At 40.8% G+C, this 24,242-nt stretch overlaps 2 protein-coding genes across 2 annotated transcripts in view; both read left to right on the top strand.

The window, feature by feature from the left end:
- Window positions 1–283: 283 nt before the first annotated feature.
- Opn3 (opsin 3) overlaps window positions 284–24,242 on the top strand; it is a 31,075-nt gene continuing 7,116 nt past the window's right edge. The window contains exons 1-2 of the mRNA XM_013021790.1: window positions 284–773; window positions 21,588–21,907. Coding sequence (XP_012877244.1) covers window positions 401–773; window positions 21,588–21,907 — 693 coding nt within the window. The 5' untranslated portion in view covers window positions 284–400. The remainder of the gene's footprint in view (window positions 774–21,587; window positions 21,908–24,242) is intronic.
- Window positions 1,163–7,977, top strand: Chml (choroideremia-like (Rab escort protein 2)). Its single transcript, XM_013021786.1, has 2 exons — window positions 1,163–1,194; window positions 5,347–7,977. The coding sequence occupies exon 2, from the start codon at window positions 5,673–5,675 to the stop codon at window positions 7,632–7,634; it is 1,962 nt and encodes a 653-aa protein (XP_012877240.1). The 5' UTR covers window positions 1,163–1,194; window positions 5,347–5,672; the 3' UTR covers window positions 7,635–7,977.

The raw sequence follows: 24,242 nt of genomic DNA, 5'->3' as shown, positions 1-24,242 counted from the left end.
CCTGAGGAGAGGGGCGGGGCCACGAGCGCGCTCTGGAAGCGCTGACGAGCCTGCGGGGCTGCGAGAGCGGGCTGGGAGGGACGTGACGTGCCCGCGGAGAAGGGCGGAACTAGGAGATCGCGCCGGGGAGCTGTGACGCGCCTACAGAGAAGGGAGGGGCTACGAGTGCGTGCTGGGCGGGGCGTGACGTGTCTGCGGAGAGGGGCGGGGCTACGGGGCGTCCCGGGAGGGCGTGGGGCGCGAGGTGGGCGGGGAAGGCGGTTTGGCGGTCCCGCGACGAATCCTTCCGCACCATGGCCAGAGCCGCCCGCGGATCCGGAGCCGCACCCTGTGCCTGGCGTGCGGTGGGCCGCTCGTCCCGTTGAACCTCCCCGAGGCCGAGCGGCGCGGGCGCCGGGCCATGTACTCGGGGAACCGCAGCGGCGGCCAGGAGTACTGGGAGGACGGCGGAGCCGCCGGCTCGGAGGGTCCAGCGCCGGCGGGGACCCTGAGCCCCGCGCCCCTCTTCAGCGCGGGCGCCTACGAACGCCTGGCGCTGCTGCTGGGCTCGGCCGGGCTGCTGGGCGTCGGCAACAACCTGCTGGTGCTGGTCCTGTACTACAAGTTTCCGCGGCTGCGCTGTCCCACCCACCTCCTGCTGGTCCACCTCAGCCTGGGCGACCTGCTGGGGGCCGCGTGCGGCGTCGCCTTCACCTTCGTGTCCTGCCTGCGGAGCGGCTGGGTGTGGGACGCCGCGGGCTGCGTGTGGGACGGGTTTAGCCGCAGCCTCTTCGGTGAGTCGGCCTCGGGGGGGGGGCGCGGGAGGGCGGGAAGCGACTGCCCGCCACCACCAACTTCCCTCCCCGGGGCGGGACGGGGACCCCTGGCTCCGGCCGCCCGCCGGCCCGCTTCCGCTCGGACCCCGCTCGGGCCCCGCTCGGGCTCTCCTCCCGCCCCTGTTCCCGGACTGCCTGCCTTGTCACGTCGGTGCCGCCCAGGGCCCCTGTCCTCCCCCCCTTCCCCGATTCCCTGCCCCCCCCCGCTCCCCCGATCCCCATCGTCTTCACCCGAGGTGACTTCCCTGCGCTCCCGCGCCTCAGTTTCCCCGCCACGACGTGCCCGCGCCCCTCGGTTTCCCCGTGTGCCGGGGCTTCTCACTCGACGTGGCCTTTCCGTTTGGGGGAAGATAGCGAGGGGCCTGTGCAGCAGAGAAATGTAAGATACGGGGCGGGGGAAGTGCTCAACTCGTGGAAGTTGGAGGAACAGGAAGAGGTTGATCCGAACCCATTCTGGATCTCCTGAAACGAGGGATTGGAAATAGAAGCCATCGGCATTTGTTTTATCCTGCTGCTGGTTTAGCGGTTGTAAGGCACGGAATGTTTCCTCTCGTGGGAGATCTCTCCATTCACGTTAGCCGAGGGCAGACCGACAGATGCACTGCTAGGTATTTGACAGCTTGTTTTTTTTCCTCCTGTGTTTCATACTAGTCAAATGAAAGGTGACATTACAGGTGGTTCAGAGAATTCCAACTCTAGTGCATAATCAGTTGTGCAGCCAGTAGAGGTCTTTAGATCAAGCAGAATGGATCATACTACAGAGGGACCAATTAAACCAGTATATGATCAAAGATGTGATACTATGTAAAATAGGGAGCAAAAGTACTTACCACATGTCCCCCGGGAATTTCATTTGTACGAAGGTTTATAATCCAGATGGTTTCGTTTCTTTTTAGAACCCTGAAATCCATCAGCAATTGATGACAGCATTTTTTTCTTGGTCGATATTGGGGAACAAGGTCTTTGTTAACACATACATATATATTCACCAACCTCCTGTTTAAACATTATGTGTCATGGCTCCTTAATGTTTTGTTTTTTGTTTTTTGGTTTTTGACATGTCAGAGAAGTCGTGATTTCATTTATTTGACTTCTTCAATGATGTTTTATTCTTCCTTAAGCATTAGCCTGAGGATTTCTTTAGTTTTTTGGAGGACATTTCCAAAAATTTAAGTCTTAGGGAAGGGACCTTAGAGGTATGTAGGTGGAGACAGAAATGGCTATATAATTATATTCCTTATGTTAGTTAAAAAAATACCCAGATTTTGGCCATACTAAAGCTTTTTAAAAAAGGTAATTCCAGCCCCTACCTAAATGGTCATCAATCATGTTCACTGGGGGAAACAGGCATGCAAGTTTTTTTGTTTTTGTTTTCCTCGTGAAATCCTTTTTCTATTCTGGGAAATTGTTTTGGCACCTATGAGTTTCCTAACAAGGATATATTCAGTTTTTTAAATAAGGACTAGCAGTACCTAAGGTTGTCTTCACCTCATTCTGTCTGCTGGCCCTTCTGAATCTGCTACCCTCTCTGACTTTTACTCCTTCAGCATTTCTGCTTGGCCCATCTCACTCAGAAGCAAATTTTTTCAGAAGCAATTTTCTAAGATTGCCAGAAACACTCTCCTCACATGAGATGGTATTGTACCCAAGGGTAGCTCATTTTGTTTCACAGCAGCTTTATTTTTTACTATTGTTATTATTTGGAAATATTCGGATTTAAACTCAGATCCTCGCCCTTCTCAGCAGACATGCTATCTCTTGAGGCATACTATCAGCTCTTATTTGCATTAGTTACTTTTTGATAAGGTACCACATGTCTGTCTTTGCATGGTCCTCCTACCTATGCCTTCCACATAGCTGGATGGCAGACTCACACCACCACACCTCGTTCATTTGTTGAAACGAGTGCTCATTACCTTTTTGCATAGACTGGATTTGGAACTTTGTCTACCCAATTTCCACCTCCCAAATACCTGGGCTTATAGGTCACATACCATTATACCCAGCTATCAGAACCTTTAGTTAGTGCTTTGAATCCTCATTTTAAAACTAGAGGTAGACCTTCTGGAGTTAGAGAATCAGAGACTTGCTTACCCTCCTGGAGGACAAATCAAAAAAGTAAGATTTTGTAGTACTTAAAATCTTCTTAGCAGAGATTAAAAAGGTCCCAGGGTGTGCCTGTGGATTATGGTGAAGGACACTTCCCTTTTATCCCTAGCAAGAACCAACCACCCATGGAATTGGAAGGCAGGGGAGGCCTAAAAATCCTGAATTCCAGGGCTAGCTCCAGAGATGCTGGAGAGGCATGCCTATCAAATGGGAAGACCACACTGATCTTCTGACAGGAGAGTGGGTCCCACTCTTAATCCTGTGGCTGACTCACGGTGTCGACTTGCCCAACTGTTTAATCTCCACCGCCATCAGTTTCTCATTCTCACTCTGAAGTACCTAAGTGTCTAGATCTCAGAGAACAACCATGGGCTTGTATTTTGAGAACTTTTTTGATGTCTGTGGCTTAGAAATTGCTTAGTCTTAGTACTTAAGACCCATGTGCTTGTTTCTTCTTCCCATCCTCAGTCCTGACCCCTTGGTAAGCTGAGAATAAACACATAGCAATGGTTATCCTGGTCTTCATATCCTCTTCATACCCTGCTGGAAGAAGTTTACATGAGCAATTCAGACATTCTTATACACACATACACACATACAGACATACAGGTACATGTGTATCTATGTCCCTCCATTAATTTCTGTATACATAAGTATATATATCATATATTGTATATATATTATATATCACATACATATATGTGTGTACACATATGTACACACACACGCATATATATATATATATATATATGTACACACACGTGTGTGTGTGTAATGAGTAAGCCAGGCAACTGTTTCATCCTGGGCTCAGATCCTGGATTCTCAGGAAATAGAATAAATTAAATTCCTGGTATTTTTGAGACAGAGGCTTTGACTAGTTAGGGCTATTAGATAATCATTTCAGTTAAGCTGACCTTGTCAGTTTCATCGAAGTTCCAGCTGAATGGAATAGTCTTCTTGTATTGACCTAGATTTCCTAACGTTTAATGGTAGTGAAAATTAGAGGTAAAAGAGCTCTCACTGTTACTGGGAGAATGATCATCTTTAATGATAAACAGTAGAAAGGCCAGCACTGGGGATGTGTCCCGGGTGAGTATGCCCTCTGGACCCATGGCTATTCTACCTCTGGCCACGCTAAGCATCAAACGGACCTCCTACATATAGAAAATAATTTGCATTGTGGTAGAAGTAACAGAGAAACTTTTTTACTGCCCCTTCAAAAATAAGAATAGTAACATGGTGGTCTTGGCAGAGGGCATTTAGAATGATCTCTTTTCTTAGGAAGTTGCAGAGACAGTCTGGCAAAATGCAAATATTACCTTCAAATATTAGAAATTGGTGTTATTGAGTTAATGTTTTAATATATGAAACCAGAAAATTATATTTTTTTGGGGGGGTTCCGGTCATGGGGCCTGAACTCTGGGCCTGGGTGCTGTCCCTCAGCTCTTCAGCTCAAGGCTAGCACTCAACTACTTGAGCCACAGGGCCACTTCTGGCTTTTTTTTTCTTTTTGCTTATGTGGTGCTGAGGAATCAAACCCAGGGCCTCATGCATGCAAGGCAAGTGCTCTACCACTGAGCCACCATCCCAGCCCCCAGGAAAAAATTTTTTTAACTAGGAAATGTACATATCTACATTCAAATAAAAATGATTAGCAAGGAATTTCCACTCAGAAGGCCTATTCTTTTATGCATTTACTACTTAAAAAATGTTTTATTGTTATTATAAAGGTGATGTACAGAAGCAGTACAGTAACAAGTCAGGTAAAGTGTTTTTGGACAGTGGCACCCCTTCCCTCTCTCCAGTTTTTCCCTCCCATCTTCACCCACAAGTTGTGTTAGTTCATTTTCACCATAGGGTCCAGTGCATTTGTTCACCCTTTGCCCATCCATTTTTGTATGCACTTATTTTTAAATGTTATTTTACTGCAGGACTTCTTTTGTAGTAATCTGTAGTTCAGTCATGTAGTTACCATTAGATCCTTAGGGTACTTGGGCTGGAAAGGTCTTTTTAGCTATTCTGGAATCACATGCAGATTGTATTTGGCCACAGAAATATTCCTAATCACAATGTTTCCATAAATCATAATCTGTTGATCCACATGCTTTCTTTTGGTCTAAGCTCACAGTTGTTTGTAATTTCTTGAAATATTTTCTTAGAAGCAAATTCTTATGTTAATTATTTTTAGTTTTATGGGAAATTATCTTTTCCTTATTACCGTATTACCTTATTGGGAGGTTATATATCTCTTGTTCATTTCAAGATATAGAAATGATGTGAACAAGTATTTCATGATGTGGCTTTCTAGGCATTAGTATCTAAGTAACAAGTCATATACCAATGGATTGTAATTGCTGTTGCATGTAATTACTTTGCTCTTACATTGTTTACAATTGTATTTTCTTGAATTTTCTTCTTTCAGAGAAGAGTTCCAGTCACAAATGCATACGTAATGCAATTTGACATTTACTGCTAAGGTGAAATGCAGAAATGAAAACGACACATCCATTTTAGTATTCTCAGATGTGACTAGATGTACTTTATCATGTTTCTGTGCAACTGACTTATTACAAAATGTTTATAAAGGTTACAGTTAAATAGCTAGGACCTGCATACTTCTTGGATAAACTGAGACATCACAAGGAGAGAGATTTTGTTTCAGCTTAATCATACCTCAGAGGAGCCCTCAGCCTAGATCCATACACATTCCTTCAGCAGCAGCTGTCACTAGATACTTTGCCTCCTAGGATGGCTGACAGACTTCCCACAGAGTTTGACGTCGTGATAATAGGGACAGGATTGCCTGAATCTATCCTCGCAGCTGCGTGTTCAAGAAGTGGACAGAGGGTCCTGCATATCGACTCAAGAAGTTACTATGGAGGCAACTGGGCAAGTTTCAGCTTTCCTGGGTTGCTGTCTTGGTTGGAAGAACTTCAACAAAACAGTGACACTGAGGAAGAAACAATTGCTGCATGGCAAAACTTGATGGAGGATACAGAAGAAGCCATATCTCTTCAAAAGAAGGATGAAACTATTCAACATGCAGAAGTATTTTGTTATGCAAGTCAAGATAGGGTAGACAGTGTTCTAGAGACTGATGCTCTGCAGAAATATCCTTCCTCAGAGACATCTAGTACCTCCATTAAACCTCTAGATTCCACTAAAGAAAAGGACTCAGCACCTGTTACCAGCTGCAAAATGCCTGACAAACACACTCAGAAAAGTGGAGAGATTTCACTGGAAGTACCTGATGAAGAGGAGTTGATGGAGAAAGAAAAGCCGTGTGGTGATAAAATTTGTATACACAGAGTTTCAGAGGAAGAGAAAAATAAAAACAAACCTGCAGACGAACCCGAAGACAATGCTGATAAGCCAAAGAGAAATAAGATTACTTACCCCCAGATGGTTAAAGAAGGCAGGAAATTTAATATTGATTTGGTATCAAAGCTGCTGTATTCCCAAGGATCATTGATTGATCTTTTAATCAAATCAAATGTTAGTCGTTATGCAGAATTTAAAAATGTGACTCGGATCCTTGCCTTTCGGGAAGGCAAGGTAGAACAGGTGCCTTGCTCCAGAGCAGATGTTTTTAATAGCAAAGAACTTACTATGGTTGAAAAGAGGATGCTGATGAAATTTCTTACATTTTGTCTAGACTATGAACAGCATCCTGATGAATACCAAGATTTCAAGCAGTGTTTATTTTCAGAGTACTTAAAAACTAAAAAATTAACTCCTAACCTTCAACATTTTATACTACACTCAATTGCAATGATATCAGAATCATCTTGCACCACATTTGATGGCCTTAAAGCAACAAAAAACTTCCTTCAGTGTCTTGGGCGTTATGGCAACACTCCCTTTTTATTTCCTTTGTATGGGCAAGGAGAAATTCCCCAGTGTTTCTGCAGGATGTGCGCAGTTTTTGGTGGAATCTATTGCCTTCGTCATAAAATAAAATGCCTTGTAGTTGACAAAGGATCTAGACGATGTAAAGCAATTATAGATCACTTTGGTCAGAGGATAAATGCTGAATATTTTATTGTGGAGGACAGTTACCTTTCTAGGGAAATATGCTCCAATGTGCAGTATAAGCAGATATCAAGGGCAGTGCTCATTACAGATCAGTCTATTCTGCAGACAGATTCAGATCAGCAGATTTCCATCTTGGTAGTGCCGCCTGAAGAGCCAGGAGCTTGTTCTGTTCGGGTCACAGAATTGTGTTCATCAACCATGACATGCATGAAAGACACCTATTTAGTACATCTCACCTGTTCATCTTTAAAAACAGCAAGGGAAGACCTGGAGCCAGTAGTGAAGAAATTATTCTCACCTTTTGCTGAAGCAGAAGCAGATGAGGAAGGACTCAAAAAGCCAAGACTCTTGTGGGCTCTTTATTTTAATATGAGAGATTCCTCAGGGGTTAGCAGAAGCGCATATCATGGCTTACCTTCCAATGTTTACGTCTGCTCTGGGCCTGATTGTGGTCTGGGGAATGAGCATGCGGTCAAGCAAGCAGAAACACTGTTTCATGAGATCTTTCCAAGTGAAGAGTTCTGCTCTCCTCCTCCAAATCCAGAAGACATTATTTTTGATGGTGATGATAAGCAACTGGATGCTCCAGGAACTGATAATACAGAAATGGCCAAGCTAGAAGACGGCGAGGAAAGCAAAAACCTAGAAAATGCAGGACAACACCCTCAGACTTAGAAAAGTGCAACTTGGAAATTTTCTTCATCTTGGCATTGAGTATTATCACTTGAAGGACAGCTTCCATATGAGTAATTACAAGTGACTGTATGAGAAAGGCCTTGCAGATGCCGCTAGCTGTCTTTGAGACAGTGGACATTGTATGTCTTAATTATCAATTACTGGATTTTGAACTTTGTTTCAGCTTTTTTTCCATGATTCAGTCTTAAAACAGAGTTAGCTTTATTTTACTATTGAGTGTATGTGTGAGAGTTTCATCTGAACATTTTGGGAAGGTAAAATTGTACCTGCTATTGATATTCATCATCTGTAGAACAATAAATAATGTCAAAGGCATACTTCAGTTATGTTTGCAGCTCTACCACTTGTTTGAATAGCAAAACACATATACAAATAGTAAATTATGTAAGCTTTTTATATAGAATATGAATAAGTGGACTTTGTAGTAAGAATAGCAGTTAATACAAGTGCCAATATGACAAAATGCAGTTGTCTAATTGTTGAACAATTAGCTTTGCATGATCCTTTATTCTTTGTGAAGGTCTGATGTTACATTTTGCAGGTGATTTCATCCTATTGACCCCTTGAACTAGCGAGGCAGTGATATCAAGATAGCCTTCAGCTTTACAAACACATTTAGAACTCATTTAGGGGGAGAAAAATTGCAAAGAAAATCTGAAGGATAAGATTAGTTCTGCAGAGCCCTGCCTAACAGCTAAAATAGCTTCCAGTAGATAACTGAGGCCAGTATAGATTAACTGTTTTCAGGCAGGAATTACAGCATAAGACTTGCAAATAGGAAACATATTCAATGGCCAATAATTTTCTCAGTGTTTGCCATGTGGAGGAGCAAACATTGGTACCTTGTCATATTTTCATAATTCCCCAAACCCTTGATCTCCCACCAACTTTTTGGTGTTAGAAGATTTAAGAGTGTAGATTCTGCGAAAGAAAGAAAAAGCACCTGTGACAATCAGTACCTAGAGCTGCTGTGGAAGACAAGTAGACTCAGGATTTGTAGCTTTCTGAATCAGAAGAGAATAAGATTAATTAAAACTAAATAATGTTTTAGGTCTATGTATCTCTTAAAGCAGAATTTGGCCATTTTAACAAAATAGTGCTCTTTGGTAACATCTTCTGATATGAACCCTGTGTTACAAAAATTTTAGAACAAAATATGTTCTTGATACACGCTCATTCAAAATAGAAGTATTTTTGAGAAAATGAAACAAGACAGATTTAAGTAAATGACAGCATACCAAAAATAGAAAAGCGAACAATCAGTATCATTGTTTTTAAAATAATATTACTGGGTAGATTCTAAGATTTAAATCCACCAAAACAACTGAAATGCTTGAAGTGTTCTACAAAACTGTAAATGAAAAGAAATGATTAGTCAGGCTTGGTAGCATATGCTTCTAATCTCAGGTATTCATGAAGTAGGGGCAAGAGGATCTCAAGTTCAAGACTAGTCCTGACAAAAGTAGCAAGAAATTGTCTCAAAACCAAAATAAATGGGGGTGGGGGTAGAGGTCCTGGGGGCATAACTCAAGTGGTAGAGTGCTATGCCTGGAAATCCATGGGTTCAATTCCCAATACCACAATAAAGGAATGAGAAGGGGGGAGGGATGGTAAAGGTAATTCAAACCTACTAAAAAGTTTTTCATTATCACAGATTACGCATCATAAATTGAGAAAGAGGTAAATAGAGAAATTGCAAAAGATAATACAGTCATTAATAGCCAAATGATGGAATCAACCTAGAGGTAGAGCTCACAAGAACAGATGAATGGATAAATAAGTTATAGAATGTTAAATAAACAACAAGAAAATGAAATAATCAGATTTGGGAAAACATCTTGAGGACATCTTACTGAGACAAGCCAAGCTTCAAAAACAAAATAGGTGCTTTCACTTGTATGTGGAAGCTAGACCTAAAAGACATTCATACTCATAGGCATATACATAAGTATAAATATCCATATCGATAATTACTAGGTAGAGTGCAGAGACTGGAAAAAGGAGGATGAATAACTAATACATCTCACGTGTATATGAGGGCAATACAGAGAAACTCATCAAAAGCTGATGATCAGTAGAGGATTAGAGGGAACAGAAATAGGTTCTGTGGGCAGGTGGGGACTAATGGGAGGTGTGTACCTGAGAGGAGAGTAAAAAAGATTGAGTACTAGCAAAATAGACTAGTCACAATTATGAAAACAGAACAAGGAAGCATGCTGGTAACACTTTTTCTTGAAAGGTACAAGGAGTGTGATGATGGTGGAAATGAAATTGCCTGGAATATAGCACTAATGTGCTTAGACATGAAACAATGAAATTCCCTGCCCTGTATAACGTAAACAAGCAATACAAAAAAGATTTTATAGCCAAATGTAATGGAAATCAGTAGTGTAGAGTAGGCCAAATTTTCTTGTTTTTCAAAACTAAGAAAACTGATCTGTTACTGGAAATCAGAACAGAATAACAAACTGGAGATTGAGACAAGTTATAACAAGTAAGGGACATTTAAAAATGCGAGCAGTTCCTATGAGAGACAATGGAAGGCAGTGAACGGGGACACCTTGGGTCACTCATACTTTGACAATCCTGCCTACCATTTTGCCATCTATAACGTAAGTAATATGTACCAGAATTATTGTGAGGGTTAAGATTAGATAAGTATATGAAACACAAAGAACTGTATTGTGACAGTATGCAATACCATTGATACAATGCCGTTTATAATTCCAGTTGGATGTTTCATGTAACAATAGAGAATTGGCATAATCTAGGAAAGTAAACAGGCACAGACATTTTTTTAGTTTAAGAGGAAGGTAGGAACTTTGCTCTTTCAAGTCCTTAAAGCATGCTATTAAGCAATCTTTCTAAGTTCTGTGCAGCTGAGTAGTCAGTTGTAGACCAATAAGCCATTTGGAAAGAAGTGGTAAATAACTATTAGAAAGAAATAGCTTGCTAGGTGCTAGTGGCTCACTTCTGTAATCCTAACTACTCAGGAGGCTGGTATCTGAGGATCACAATTTAAAGCCAGTCTAGGCAGGAAAGCCTGTGAGACTATCTTCAAAGTGGAGCTGTGGCTCAAGTGGTAGAGCATTAGTCTTGAGCAAAATTGTTCAGGTACAGCACGGGCTGTACTCGAGCACGGGCTCTTGAGTCCAAGCTCTAGGACTAACATCAAAAATGAAACAACAACAACAACAAACTAGGTAGCTGGGTGCTGGTGGTTCATGCCTGTAATTCTAGCTACCCAGAGGCTAATAACTGAGATTGTGGTTCAAAGCCAGCCCAGCAGGCTGTGAATCTCCAGTGAATCACTAGAAAACTAGAAGGTGCTGTGGCTCAAAGTGGTAGAACTTTGTCCTAGAGTGAAAAAGCTCAGGGACAGTGCCCTGAGTTCAAGCTCTACAACCAAACCAAAAAGCAAAACAAAAAAATCTTAGGTAGATCCTTGTGGAAATACGATAATGTGGTTTCTTCTGGATACACCAAATATTAAGTGTGAAAGTAAGACTACTGCTTATATCCTCATAAGGAACTTCATAGCAATGAAAGTGAGCTCTGCAGATGAAAAATACTGACAGGGTAGATCAACTAAAAGGGAAATGAGAGCTAGACCCTACATTAGAGAAAATGGGGGAAAAATTGCATTACATAGCACTTAAGAATCCTGAAGGTTTTATACTCTTTAGTAAGCAGATTTATGAAGGGTTAGGTGACAATGAGAACATACAAATAATGATTCAATTAATATTAACGTATAAGTTTAAATAACTGATCTATCTAGTTCATGCTATTGGGCAAAAAGTTAAATCTGCATGTGGCTTATAGGATTAGCATTGTACATTAGCAGTCACTTTAAAGAACTATTTAGAAAACTATCATGAGCTCTATAACTGGTCTTTGGACATACATACTCAAATAGGACATGCTCAAAAACATATTTAAAAGAAAAATGCTACTTGTGCACAGATGTTTCTAGCAATATCCCTATGCATTTTTTAAATATTGGTGGAGAAATGCATACATTTTGGTGTGTTGCTCTTGCTATCATATACTGTCATATAGCTACTAAATGATATTAATATATATAGCTGGATGCAAAAATGTTTAAGAATAAAAAAATGTTAATTACAGCACAACTTATCGTTTCCTGATTTTTTTCTATAACACATTAGGTCTCTATATTAAAGGCATCAGAAGACATGTGATTACACTTTAACCTAATGAGTTCTTTTTTTGGTAAAATATTGAAGGAATTTACAATAAAAATAAAAGATTAATTGACAAAATGGTCTACTGAAATGATGAGAAAATTACTGGTATTTTGGAAACTTGTACTATCAATAAAATTCTAAAAGTTAAAAAGTCACAAAGAAAATTTCTAAAAATGTGTAGTAGAAAGTTTATACCAGTTTGGTAGGAAGAAATTGTAGGTCTAGATAGGCTTGTCTTTTCTCATTGCCCAACATTAAGGAATAATAGCAGTAACTGTAGTAAAGGATTCCAGATGTCAGCATGAAGACATCCTATACGAGCTGAAGCATGGCCTCAAATCCAAAGTCGTTCAGCAGCCACATTACAGGGAATCTTGAGGCCCAGGTCATTGAAAGTAGGACTCACAGGTGCTAAGCCCTGCCCTGGGCAGAACTTGAATCTGAGGATGCAGGCAGGCCCCTTCTTCCAGTCAACCTGAGAGATTCAAGTCAAGGCAACTTAATTCAACAGACAGCAGTTGATTATGAACTGGCATTAAACAAGAGATTAGAAAACGCATTGTGCACTGGTGGCTCATGCCTGTAATTCTGGCTACTTAAGAGGCTAAGATGTGAAAATCATTTTGAAGCCATCCTGGGCAGAAAAGCCTATGAGGCTCTTAGCTCCAATTAACTGGGGGGGAAAAGTTGGATGTGGAGGTGTGACTCAAATGGTAAACATGCCAGCCTTGAATGAAATAGCCAAGCAAGAGCTCAAGGAGTTCAAGCCTCACTACTTGCACTCATGCAGGCGCACATGCACACACACAAAGTATCGAGATTACAAATAGAAAAATGACTAGAACAAGTTCTCTGAATCTCCTGAGTCGGTTGAAATGCTTACTTTAAGGTAAGGGATTTTTTTTTAACCTTAGGAGCTACCTATCATTTTAATTGTAACTATCAATACTATCCTTAATGAGCAATCTCTGGCTTATGATACCTTGTAACTTGTGATATTTCTTTTGTAGGTGCCCAAACCTTTTATAACATAGCTGCTTAAAGGGTTAAAAAACTGAGTTGGTTAACACTTCCTAAAATCTATTTCAGGCAACATTCAGAAAAGGCCCAAGAAGAGAGAGGAGAGATTGGGTCTAAAAATCCCAAAGCATTGATCACTTAAGAAGTATAAAGAAAACTAAATGAGAGAACATAAAATTTCAATTCCAAGAAACTATCTGTTTAGAACTGTGTTTATTTACCTTCCTCTTTTTGGATCCAGGGGAAGTCAAGTTCCTGTTAGCCTTGAAGTAGCTGCTTCTGAGGATTTCTGAGGAGTTAACCTTTATTATAAAGAGGCATTATTTGAATTCTTTCCATTTAATCAAATACGGGATGTATTCACATTTCAACAGCAGAGGGCATGGCAGCTCCAGTTTTCTATAATGTCTGAACAGTGCAGTGAACGGTTGAACTGACTTTGACTATGACATGCACATTGTGACATCAGTTCTGCTACAGCATACATAGAATGTTTTCTTCTGACAACTATATAATCTGGTCCTCAGGACACCTATGTAAGGTAAGAAAGAGCTAGTAAATATACCCATTTTACAGACCAGACCTGAAATAATTAGCTTGTCTTGACTGACTCCTGATTAGTATTTAGATCCACTGATTAGAAATGCTACTATTGCATTTTTCTCCCATCTCTAAACAGTTATTTCACATAAGAGTGAATAATGCATAAATCAATAATTTTTAAATGTTGGCTTCAAGAATTTTAAGAAGTGTTTTCCTCCTGTAAATTAAAACTGAATTAAAATCTGTAAAGAAAACTAAGGTTAAAAGAGGAGTTGCTCATTTAAGCTCACATCTGAAATCTTTGTGTTGTCAATATATTTTATGTATTTTTTACTTCCTGCTGTTGTCCTATGATTTTGGCAATTGCTTATGGTTAAACATATTTTATCCATATTACACTCAGAGCAACTACTTAATAAAAGGCGTACACATAAGAGGAAATAGTGATGAAGTTAGATTCAGAGGTTTGGGGCTGACAGGTCAATAGTGCCTTTATAATTCAGGAGGAGATAGTCTTTTAGGCATTGTAGATTTTAAGGAAATAGAAATATTTGGAGACTTAGTAGAGAAGCTTCCATGATGGTTCTTTTTGTTAGATTGGTTTATCTATCTTTTATGCTAAGAAACAAGTATGCTAACCTAGTATTGCATTTTAACACTATAAGTTTGTAGTTAAAAGATTTTGGAACAATTCAAAGCTTACTACCCAGTCTAATGAGAAATTTTATAGACTGTTCTGATGAAGAGCCTGGGATCTTGTTTTCAGGCAACTAGGGATTGTAATTATGGATGTCTTGTTTAAGGATGACCGAGAATGAATCAATAAGATTACTCGCAAATAGTGCACATTAAATAATTTCTCACATGTACCATCAATAATATTACTAATTTCTCCCATTTTGCCATTGTTCTCAGAATAGAATGTGTTCCACCCATTGGACAATGGCTGGAGCCATTCTTGGTTGTCAAAAATAGGTAAGACTGCACCACAGCATGTAGTGAGTCCTGGAAGGGTCTGTTCACTATCGTAGAGTACACAACACAGCCCTCACAGCGGGTGTTACCTAGCTTCAAGTGTCAATAGTGCCAACGTAAAGAGACTAAAAGAGGAAATGAATGTTTGAATACTTTATAAGGACTCTGCTTTTTTTTCATGTTTCTGTTCCCCACTTCTATTTTTTCCTCAAGTAACTAACTTGTTCTTCAAACAGGGTTATTGTGGCAGGAATTCAGTCTACTTTGCACTACTCTGTAAGTCCCCACTCTCCATCTCTTCCATCACCAGACAATAGTGGCTTCAAAGCTTCTGGAGGTTTATAATGTTGTAATCTCCAAAAAATAGAGAATTAAAGAATACAGAATAAGCATAACAATCATTGTGAAATTTTTATACATGCATGCCTTGATCCAACTCACACCTCCATCACTACCCCCCAGCTTAAAATATTTTTTTAACTTTTGAAACAAATTTAATGTGTTCCAATAAAGCAGTTTTTCAGTGTGTTTTAGGACAAAAATGTAAACCAGCATCCCCTTTTGTGACTTATTTTCTTAATAAAACTAAAAAGGAACTAAAAAAACTGTTTACCAGGTCACTGTTATTAGGAAAAAATGCAGATGCACAACTAAACTTTGCTGCACAAATCAAGCAGCTCACTCTCCTGGATATTGTTCAGTACTTGGTCTTATAATTTTAACAGGTTTCAGTATTCTATTTTTATATGTGCATATAAAATACTTCATTCTCATTCTCCCTCACCCATTCACTTATTCTCCCCATTCTTACTAGTACTCCTCCCAAACAAGCTCTGTATTACATCCTTATCATTCTTTGTGTGTGTTGTTCAGAGACATTCTCTGTGTGTTTCATATATGCATATATTATACTTTTGTCAGATTATCCTCTTCTGATGCTTTCTCCTTCCCTGGGGATTGAATTCAGGGTCTGGACTCTGTCCTTGAGCTTTTTTTTTTTTTTTTTTCTCAAGGCTAATACTCTACCACTTGAGTCACACTCCACTTCCAGCTCATAAATTGGAGATAGGAGTCTCACAGACTTCCTTTCTTCAGGCTGGCTTCAAATCATGATCCTCAGATCCCTACATCCTACGTAGCTAAGATTAGAGGCATGAGCCATCAGTGCCCAGTGGGATTTTACCAGAAATGATTGATTAAAAAAGCATGATTTTTTGAGAGTGTTATTCATGACAGTATCAGTAAAATTATATGTTAGGAATGTATCACAACATCCTGTGGATTTTAGAATTGCCAATACAGACTAAAGAAACCATCTACAACTGAATTCACTTATTTACACACAGTCATTGATGGTTCACCAAGCAGGAAGATAGTACAGCAACATGGCATCTTGTAGTGCGTTAACTATGGAATATGTCCAAATGTTTTGGGATGAGTCAGTATGATTAGTGCAGATAAGAATCTCAAGTATACTGCAGTATGAGGCCACAGGTTCAACACAACCCAAGATCCTGTCCCAATTTCTGTGCTAAAGTTTGAGAATATAGGAATGCTAATTGTAAAACTAACACTCACTGAACATGTATTATATGCCAAGTACTGCTATAACTTCTGGCTATTTCTATTACAGCAATCCAATTAGGTAGGTACTCTCACTACAGATGTGGAAGCCGACACTTCAAAGAAAACCTGATCAGCATCACACATAGAAAATGGCAGAAGCACTTTGTATCCCGCCATAACCCACACTCTGTGCATGCCTTCAGAGGTGTCAGACAAAAGTCTACAAACACGGGTATCTACTTAATGTTCTAGGAACAGTTCTCATTTATCCAATGTTTTAAACATTATCTCTTCTTAAGACAGCATTGTGATGGCAAACAATATTTCTATGTTCAGATGAGGCACAAGGCTCAGTGAATTTAGCAGAATTAAAGAAATGATAGGGAATACCTTATCTATTGGAGATGGCATTATGTACAATTAGTCACATATTCAGCTGTAATGGTGACTAGGATAATAGGCATAAAGTTAATGGATGCACAGGGAAGTTATATTTAGTCTGACTAGGAAAATCTGGGAAGGCTTTACGCACACACACGCACACACACACGCACGCACACACACACACACACACACACACACACAGATGTGTCTGTGCTCTGAAGGCTGTTCTGTGGGAAAAGGTCCCTGCGGGATGCACAGCAGAAGCAGGCAGGTATGGAGGACATACTTGGCCGGATCATGTTGTGCCAGGGCTAGTGTGAAATTGGAACACTGGGTAGGGACCAAAGCAGTGTCAGTCTTAAATAGCACACTAAACTTAGGACCTTTAGTGGAGGTAGGTACTGTGGAAGGGTTTTTCAGAACAACCTTCTGGCAAGTTCTGATCTAGCAATACTAAGAAGTGGGCATTGGAGACACATTCTGTGTTGGGAAAGAGAACCACTTCTGTGATCTAGAGGACTTCTGTGATCTAGAGGACTTTTAGCGGTACATGGATATGAGAGTTAAATCCACATGAAGCCAATTCAACAGTGTGGGACATAGCAGTGGTCAAAAGGTTATCCCAGTATCATTTTGCCCAAGCTATATAGCAATCATTTCTTTAACCATCCTGACAAAATTCTCCTGTTTCCATTTTTTTGTTGTTGGTGGTGGTGGTTGTGGGCCTAAACTCGGGGCTGTCCCTGAGCTCTTCAGCTCCAGGCTAGTGCTTTACCACTTGAGACACAGTGCCACTTCCAGCTTTTTCTGATTATGTGATGCTGAGGAATCGAACCCAGGACCTCATGCATGCAAAGCAAGTACTCCACCATTGAGCCACCTACCCAGCCCTCCTCTTTCCATTTTTATGGCCCTTGGTGTCTTATCTTTTTTAGCTGATTAATCACACACACACACAGACATGACAGAGAAATAGAGACAGAGACTCAGATATAGAGACAGATTAAGGAAGCAAGCTTTTCATTCTAGGAAAATGCCATTGACCTCTCCATTTAATCAGTAGCATGTAAGTAACTGAAAAGGGAATTACTCTTCTTGCCAAAAGCTACACAGCTTATACCCTGGGTGTGCTCAAGAGTTTTGTAAATTATAAAATAATTGACTGTAAATGTAAGCAATTGCCTCTGAGATTCTCTTATGTTTTCTCTTCTCATTTTTTGCATTTTAAAATTTGTGTGTTTTTGTGCATATATGTGGTGTTGGGATGAACCCCAGCACCAAACACATGCTAGGCAAGCACTATACTAGTAAGCTCCCCTCAAACCCTCCCTTAAATTTTTAAAAATGTTCCCAGGGCTTGAACTTGGGGCCTGGGACTTGTTCCTGAGCCTCTTTGTGCTCAAAGCTAGCACTCTACCACTTGAGCCACAGCACCACTTCTGGCTTTTTTGAGTAATATATTAGAGATAAGAGTCTCACAGGGATTTTTCTGCCCAGGCTGGCTTTGCAGGGCAATCCTCAGATCTCAGCCTGCTGAGTAGGTAGGATTACAGGTGTGAGCCACCAGCGCCTGGTTCTCCCTTACATGTTTAAAATTAATCATGTGACCTTAGACTGGTTACAAATCTCAACCCCTTTTCTCACATGTTAATCAAATGAAGTCAGTGAGCTTGTCCTATCATATCTATGAAGATGATGAGAAAAATATATGCAATCAAACTTTAACAGCTGTTAAGACATAACATGAACTGAGGTGTTAGAATGTATTATTGAATCTTGGCTTAATTGCAGCCAGAGGGAATTTGCTATAAGGAAAATCTGCAAAAGTAAAATAAAACTAAATTCTCTAGAACTGCACAGTGATAGAAGTGAACAAAAATAATCTCATGGCTTCTCTGAGACTGAGGATTCAAACTCCTTGCTGGCATGGAAAGGAGTCTCCTTCACGTCTTTATTGCAACTCCTTCTGCAGTTACCACTGGAATTATATGCAGGAAACCGAGTAATGCTCACTGTCAGGTTTCCTGTGTTACTTAAGTTGTCCCCCCTCAACCCCCCAGTAGAATTCACAGTCCCAGTGAATTCACTGACTCACTGATTTTCTGACTGGTTAAAATACTCCGGTTTTACCTGCTTCCCAGAGGTCTGTGACTTAGATGTTCCTCCTCCCATTCTTTTTTTTTTGGGGGGGATGGGGGTGTCTGGTCGTGGGGCCTGAATTCTGGGCCTGGGCACTGTCCCTCAGCTCTTCAGCTCAAGGCTAGTGCTCTATCACTTGAGCCACAGTGCCACTTCCGGCTTTTTTTTTTTCTGTTTATGTGGTGCTGAGGAATCGAACCTAGGGCCTCAAGCATGCAAGGCAAGCGCTCTACCACTGAGCCACCTTTCCAGGCCCCTCCTCCCATTCTTTTTTTTTTAATATATTTTTTTTTTTTGTCTCCTGGGCCCTGTCCCTCAGCTCTTCAGCTCAAGGCTAGCGCTCTACCACTTGAGCTACAGCGCCACTTCCGGGCTTTTCTGTTTATGTGGTGCTGAGGAATCGAACCCAGGGTCTCATGCATGCAAGACAAGCACTCTACGACTGAGCCACCTTCTCAGCCCCCTTCTCCCATTCTTAAAGGAAGCTTTTCCTACCTGCTTCTCTGCAGTGAGTGTGTGCTCCTTAGAGGAATGGACCATATCACAGAAACTTTTTTTTAAAATCTAACCGGAATGAAACAGATCCGAGTCATGGGCCAGGCACTAGAATAAGTGTTTAATTCTATTGAATGTAAACTTGCTTATCTAAGAGTTTAGACAACTGGACAATAAATAAAGGTATTCAATGTGATCATATGGTTGCCAAAGTAGGAAAACGACTTTGGTTTTTGAATATTTTCACATATCCCCAATTGAATAATATATTTAAGCCCCCACGACTTTATCTGCCAGCAGTTAAATCAGTTTTGCTCTCAGCCCATCAACTGTATGATAATAACGATCCTTTACACAATATTATTTACTATGAAAAATTTCATTGAATGCACACGCACACATACACCAATTAGAGAGCATTTTGTTTTGCCACTACTGTCCCTATTTCCCTGGTGATCAAACTGAGCTTCAGAGAGAATTGATTTTCCTTGAGAAAACTGGAATTTAATCCAGGATTATGGCTTCAACTGCATTCCTGTATTACAGAATTTATTCCATTGTTTCATAATTACTCATTTTGTCTGTTTATAACTCATTTTTCCTATTGTCTAGTAATATCTAGCATCCTGTATATTATTACATATGTTGACAGATGTCATAAATTCATATATAGTTTAAGTTATATTACTAAGAACCATTTGACTCAAACAGAGGCATGGAATGAACATTTTAACACCTTTTTTCTCTATATATTTTGGATCATGAAGTGTCTTCATCCTTGTCAACTTGATATTGTGTCTCTTAAACTTTTACCTAAAGAGAGATAATTCCTTCATTGTATACTCTACGTCCATGACACAGCTCCATGTAACACTTAACACATTCCTGTCATTAGGTGTTCCACAGCTGTAGAAAGGATAGCTGTCAGCATTCCAGGCACTGGGAACAGGGAATCAAAGTGAGCTCTGAGTGGCTGGTAATGAGGCAGGGGTAAGCAAAACAACAAGATTTAGGCAAGCTCTAAGATAAACCATGCAATGTGTTTTTATAGAGTACTGTTTCAAAGCAACCAGGGCCACATAGATACTCCCCAATTGCTTTGCAAAGGGAGTTTTACAAAAATCCAGCTCTCAGTTCTCCACTTCCTTTGGTGTTCCTCTCTGATCAGCTTCCAGTCATAAGGCCCTTCTTTCCTGAATAACCTTTCTCTCACAATACAAGAAAAACTCTTCCCCTTCCCAAATAAGACAAAGTCTCACTGTGGAATGTTACCAGTGAACAGGAGTAGCAGGCTACAGAAAGGCAGACACGGACAAAACAAGGACAAATGGGGGAGAATTATGAAAGAGATGACACTAATCAAGAAGCATTGTACTCATAAACTTATATGTTGAATTGAAAACCCTTTGTTTCAATTCAGGATGATAAAACCTACTAAAGGATAACTAAAATATTAAAAATATTGATGAAAATATTGAATGTCCGTCCAAATGGTGTTATGGAAAATTCAGTACACCTAATCTACTTCCATTCTTGCCTGAGAAGAAGTCATGCAAGATCCAAGCATAGTAAAAATGAGAAACAGAAAGCATGGTCTGAGAATGCCATGATAAAACAGCATTTCAACCCATCCTCAATCATCTTCTTGGGGGTACAAACATTGACCTAATCTGGAAATTAGCAGCTTTACTCAGTGTGGCCCCCTCTGCTCTCTTTTCTCTTTTCTCTTTTTTTTTTTGAACTTAGGCATCTTTGAGTCCTTTTATCATTCATAGACGCTTTCATGTCAGTTTATACTTTTGTGCTTTACTACACACATTCTTCATTCTTCCAGCCATGCATTTCTCCTGCCTTGTGCACAAATGCTTCTCCGTAATTTCACAATCTGTGTCACAGTTGTACCATTTTCCAAGCCTAAATCATTGATTTAGGTTATTTGCATCCCTCTCTTCCCTTCAGACGTCTATCCTCTGCCTCAGTCATCATTTGGACCTCCAGTGTTCCCACAGTGCCTGACACATACTACAGTTCTCCATGGGTACTTGTTGGGGGAATACCTCACAATGAAGCCACAAATACTCGTAATGTGGATTTGTTGCAAATTAGATGTGCAAGCGAAGAATGTATCATGAACAACATCCTTCCCACCTTGTCAGCAGACCTCACATGTGAGCAGTTCCTATGCTGTTCTTTGCTAGAATGGACTCACATAGCCCTCTGTGTAAATTCACATAACTGGCCAGTCTGAGCTTGTGGAACCCACTTTGACTTTGTCACACAGCTGAGAGAAGGCAAAACGGAAGAAGATACTTGTTCTAGTGATTCCTTTTTGAGTAATGCAATGGCTGCATCATTAGGCAGGTCTGCTCTTAGGGATTTTGTTTTTATCTTACTATCTCCATTCTGTTTTCTACTCTCTTTTCTTTAGCAGGTAAATATGTCTATAATTATGTGACTTAGGAAGAAGGGCATAATTCCTCCTGGATCTTTTGGTGTTTAGAACATGGGATTGGTCTCAGACTCTGTGTGATATTTCCAGTGGAGCACATGTGTCTTTCCCCTGCACCATGCTATGCTTTTTTACTTTTTCTTCCTGCAGGGATTGTTTCCATAACCACCCTCACTGTGCTGGCCTATGAACGTTATATCCGTGTGGTCCATGCCAGGGTGATCAATTTCACCTGGGCCTGGAGAGCTATCACCTACATCTGGCTCTACTCACTAGCCTGGGCAGGAGCACCACTCCTGGGCTGGAACAGGTACATCTTGGATATCCATGGACTAGGCTGCACCGTGGACTGGAAAGCCAAGGATGCCAACGATTCCTCCTTTGTGCTCTTCCTGTTTATTGGCTGCCTGGTGGTGCCAGTGGGAATCATAGCCCATTGCTATGGCCACATTCTGTATTCCATACGAATGGTGAGTTGACACTACATATATCTCTCCCAAAACAGTGCCCTGGGTATACATTTTGGGTGGAAAAAAATACCATCGCCATAATCAGTAGTTGACCAGTGACTCTAGGACTTCCCATTTAGTAGAATTTTGCCCTATGTGTTACTTCCAGAAAACATCCATGATTAATAACATTTACTCTTTCTCTCTCTCCCTCTGAAATGTACAAAAGGGCAGTGGATTCTAGACAGACATTAGCAGAATAATCTCACATTATTCAACACTCCTAAAATTTAAGAATTCTAATAAAGGCAATTCTGTGTGTCCCATAATTTCATTTATTTAAAGATCACATGAACCCACTGTAAAAGAATGGCCCAGATGCTTTGTCTAAAAAGTACATTAGAGGCATAAATGAGTAGAACTGGTCACAGACAGGTTTCATGTTAGGAGGTAACAGCAAAGATGTTTGAAGCAAGCAACAGAGAGAGTGTCTTCCACATCCCAGTCTCTCACTTCAGCCACGTGGGGCTTCCTTCCTTACTGCTTCTACCCCATCCATTCTCCATGCTCACAATGATATTCCAGCCCCTTGCTCACTCCCAGCAGACCCCTCTAGCTTTCACCTTTATTTCAAATTAAACTTAGTTCCATCCACCTCTACTTTTTATTCCTTTTGTTTTTTTTTCTTGTAATGCTGCAGATCAAACCAAGACATCTCACATACTGTGTAATGCTCGACTATGCATTTCTATAATTTTATTTTTAGTGCTTTCTTGGTTTGAACTAAGGGTCATGTGCTTGCTAGGAAGGCAGCACTCTACCATTTCAACCACATCCTGGCCCTGCTATGTTTTGATTATTTTTAGGTAAGGTCTCTCAGATTTTGCCCAGGGCCAGCCTCAGATCTGATTCCACCACCACCTTCCCACACGGCTGGGCTAACAGCACAGGCCACCATGACAGCTTGTTGGTTGAGATGAAGGCTCACTGACTTTCTCCAGGCTGATCTCAAACCATAATCCTCCAGAGTCATTTTTCACTTATATTTTCAATCTCTCTCTCATGATTAGCTCTTTCCTTTTAATTATTGCTGTGGATTTAAAACTTAAAACAAATCCTTCAGTTCCTATTAAATTCACTTTATTCCTCTCCTTAACTGTTGTGGGCTGAATGTTGTGTCCCTCTCAACTTCTGCTTCCAGTGTGATGATGCTTAGTGAAGTAATTAGGTTAGTAATTAGTAAATTAAGTTATGAGCCTGGGACTATGGTCTGATGGGATTATTATCCTTATTTGATCCACCAGAGTTATCCTCCACCCTCTTGTTAAATAAGAAGTCATAGGAGCATACCACTTAGAAGCAAAGAGAGAAAGCAGAATGCTAACTACCTTGTTAGCAACTTATCTTGTACTTCTCAGCCTCTAGAACTACGAGAAATGACTTGGTTGAAGCTTAAAAGTTATTAGCTGACTACATTCATCCAGCATTTATTCCTCAATCTTTTGTAAGTTGGCACCTCCTTCATCTTCTACCACCTGCCGAAGTAGTGCTCATTTGAGATCACCGAGGATCTCTCACCTGTGGGAGATCCAATACACACATTTCAGTTTCATTATTATCTCTCACCTGTGGCATTTGAGACTTGGTGATTTCCACTTTGTTAGGACTTTCTCCTCCCATTGATACATGGACCCCATTTCCTGCTATATTTATTGACTCCAGGGATGCTTCTCCCCCTCTTCTCCCAGTTCATGTCCTCTACCTCCTCCTCCCTTGTCCTCATCCTCCTCCTCCCTCGTCCTCTTTTTTTTTGGTCGGTCGTGGGGCTTGAACTCTGTGCTTGGGCACTGTCCTTGCACTTTTCAGCTCAAGGAAAGCGCTCTACCGCTTGAGCCACAGCACCACTTCCGGTTTTCTAGTGGTTTATTGGAGATAAGAGTCTCACAGACTTTCCTGCCCGGGCTGGCTTTGAACCGTGATTCTCAGATCTCAGCCTCCTGAGTAGCTAGGATTACAGGTGTGAGCCACCAGCACCCGGCCTCCTCCTCTTTTTCTTCTCTTTTTCCTTCTTTCCTCTCTTTTCTTCTTAATTTATGAGATAGGGTCTCACTGTGTAGCCTAGACTGGCATCTCTATGTAGCTGAGGTTGGTCTTGAACTTACCATCTTGCTTTAATCTCCCAAGTTCTAGGATTACTGGCGTGCATCACCATGTCCAACTTTGGGGCTTCGTCTTCTGGTTTGATAGTGCTGTGGTTTGAGCTCACAGCCTCATATTGCTAGTCAGGCTGTCTACCACTGGGCCATGCCTCTGGCTTGGCTTCATATTCAAATATCTTCTTCAAGGATTTTTCTTT

This window comes from Dipodomys ordii, unplaced genomic scaffold (genome assembly GCF_000151885.1).
Source record: "Dipodomys ordii isolate 6190 unplaced genomic scaffold, Dord_2.0 Scaffold57, whole genome shotgun sequence".
NCBI lineage: Eukaryota > Metazoa > Chordata > Mammalia > Rodentia > Heteromyidae > Dipodomys > Dipodomys ordii.
Note: the sequence above shows the minus strand (reverse complement) of the source record. Positions and strands in the feature narration are given on the sequence as shown.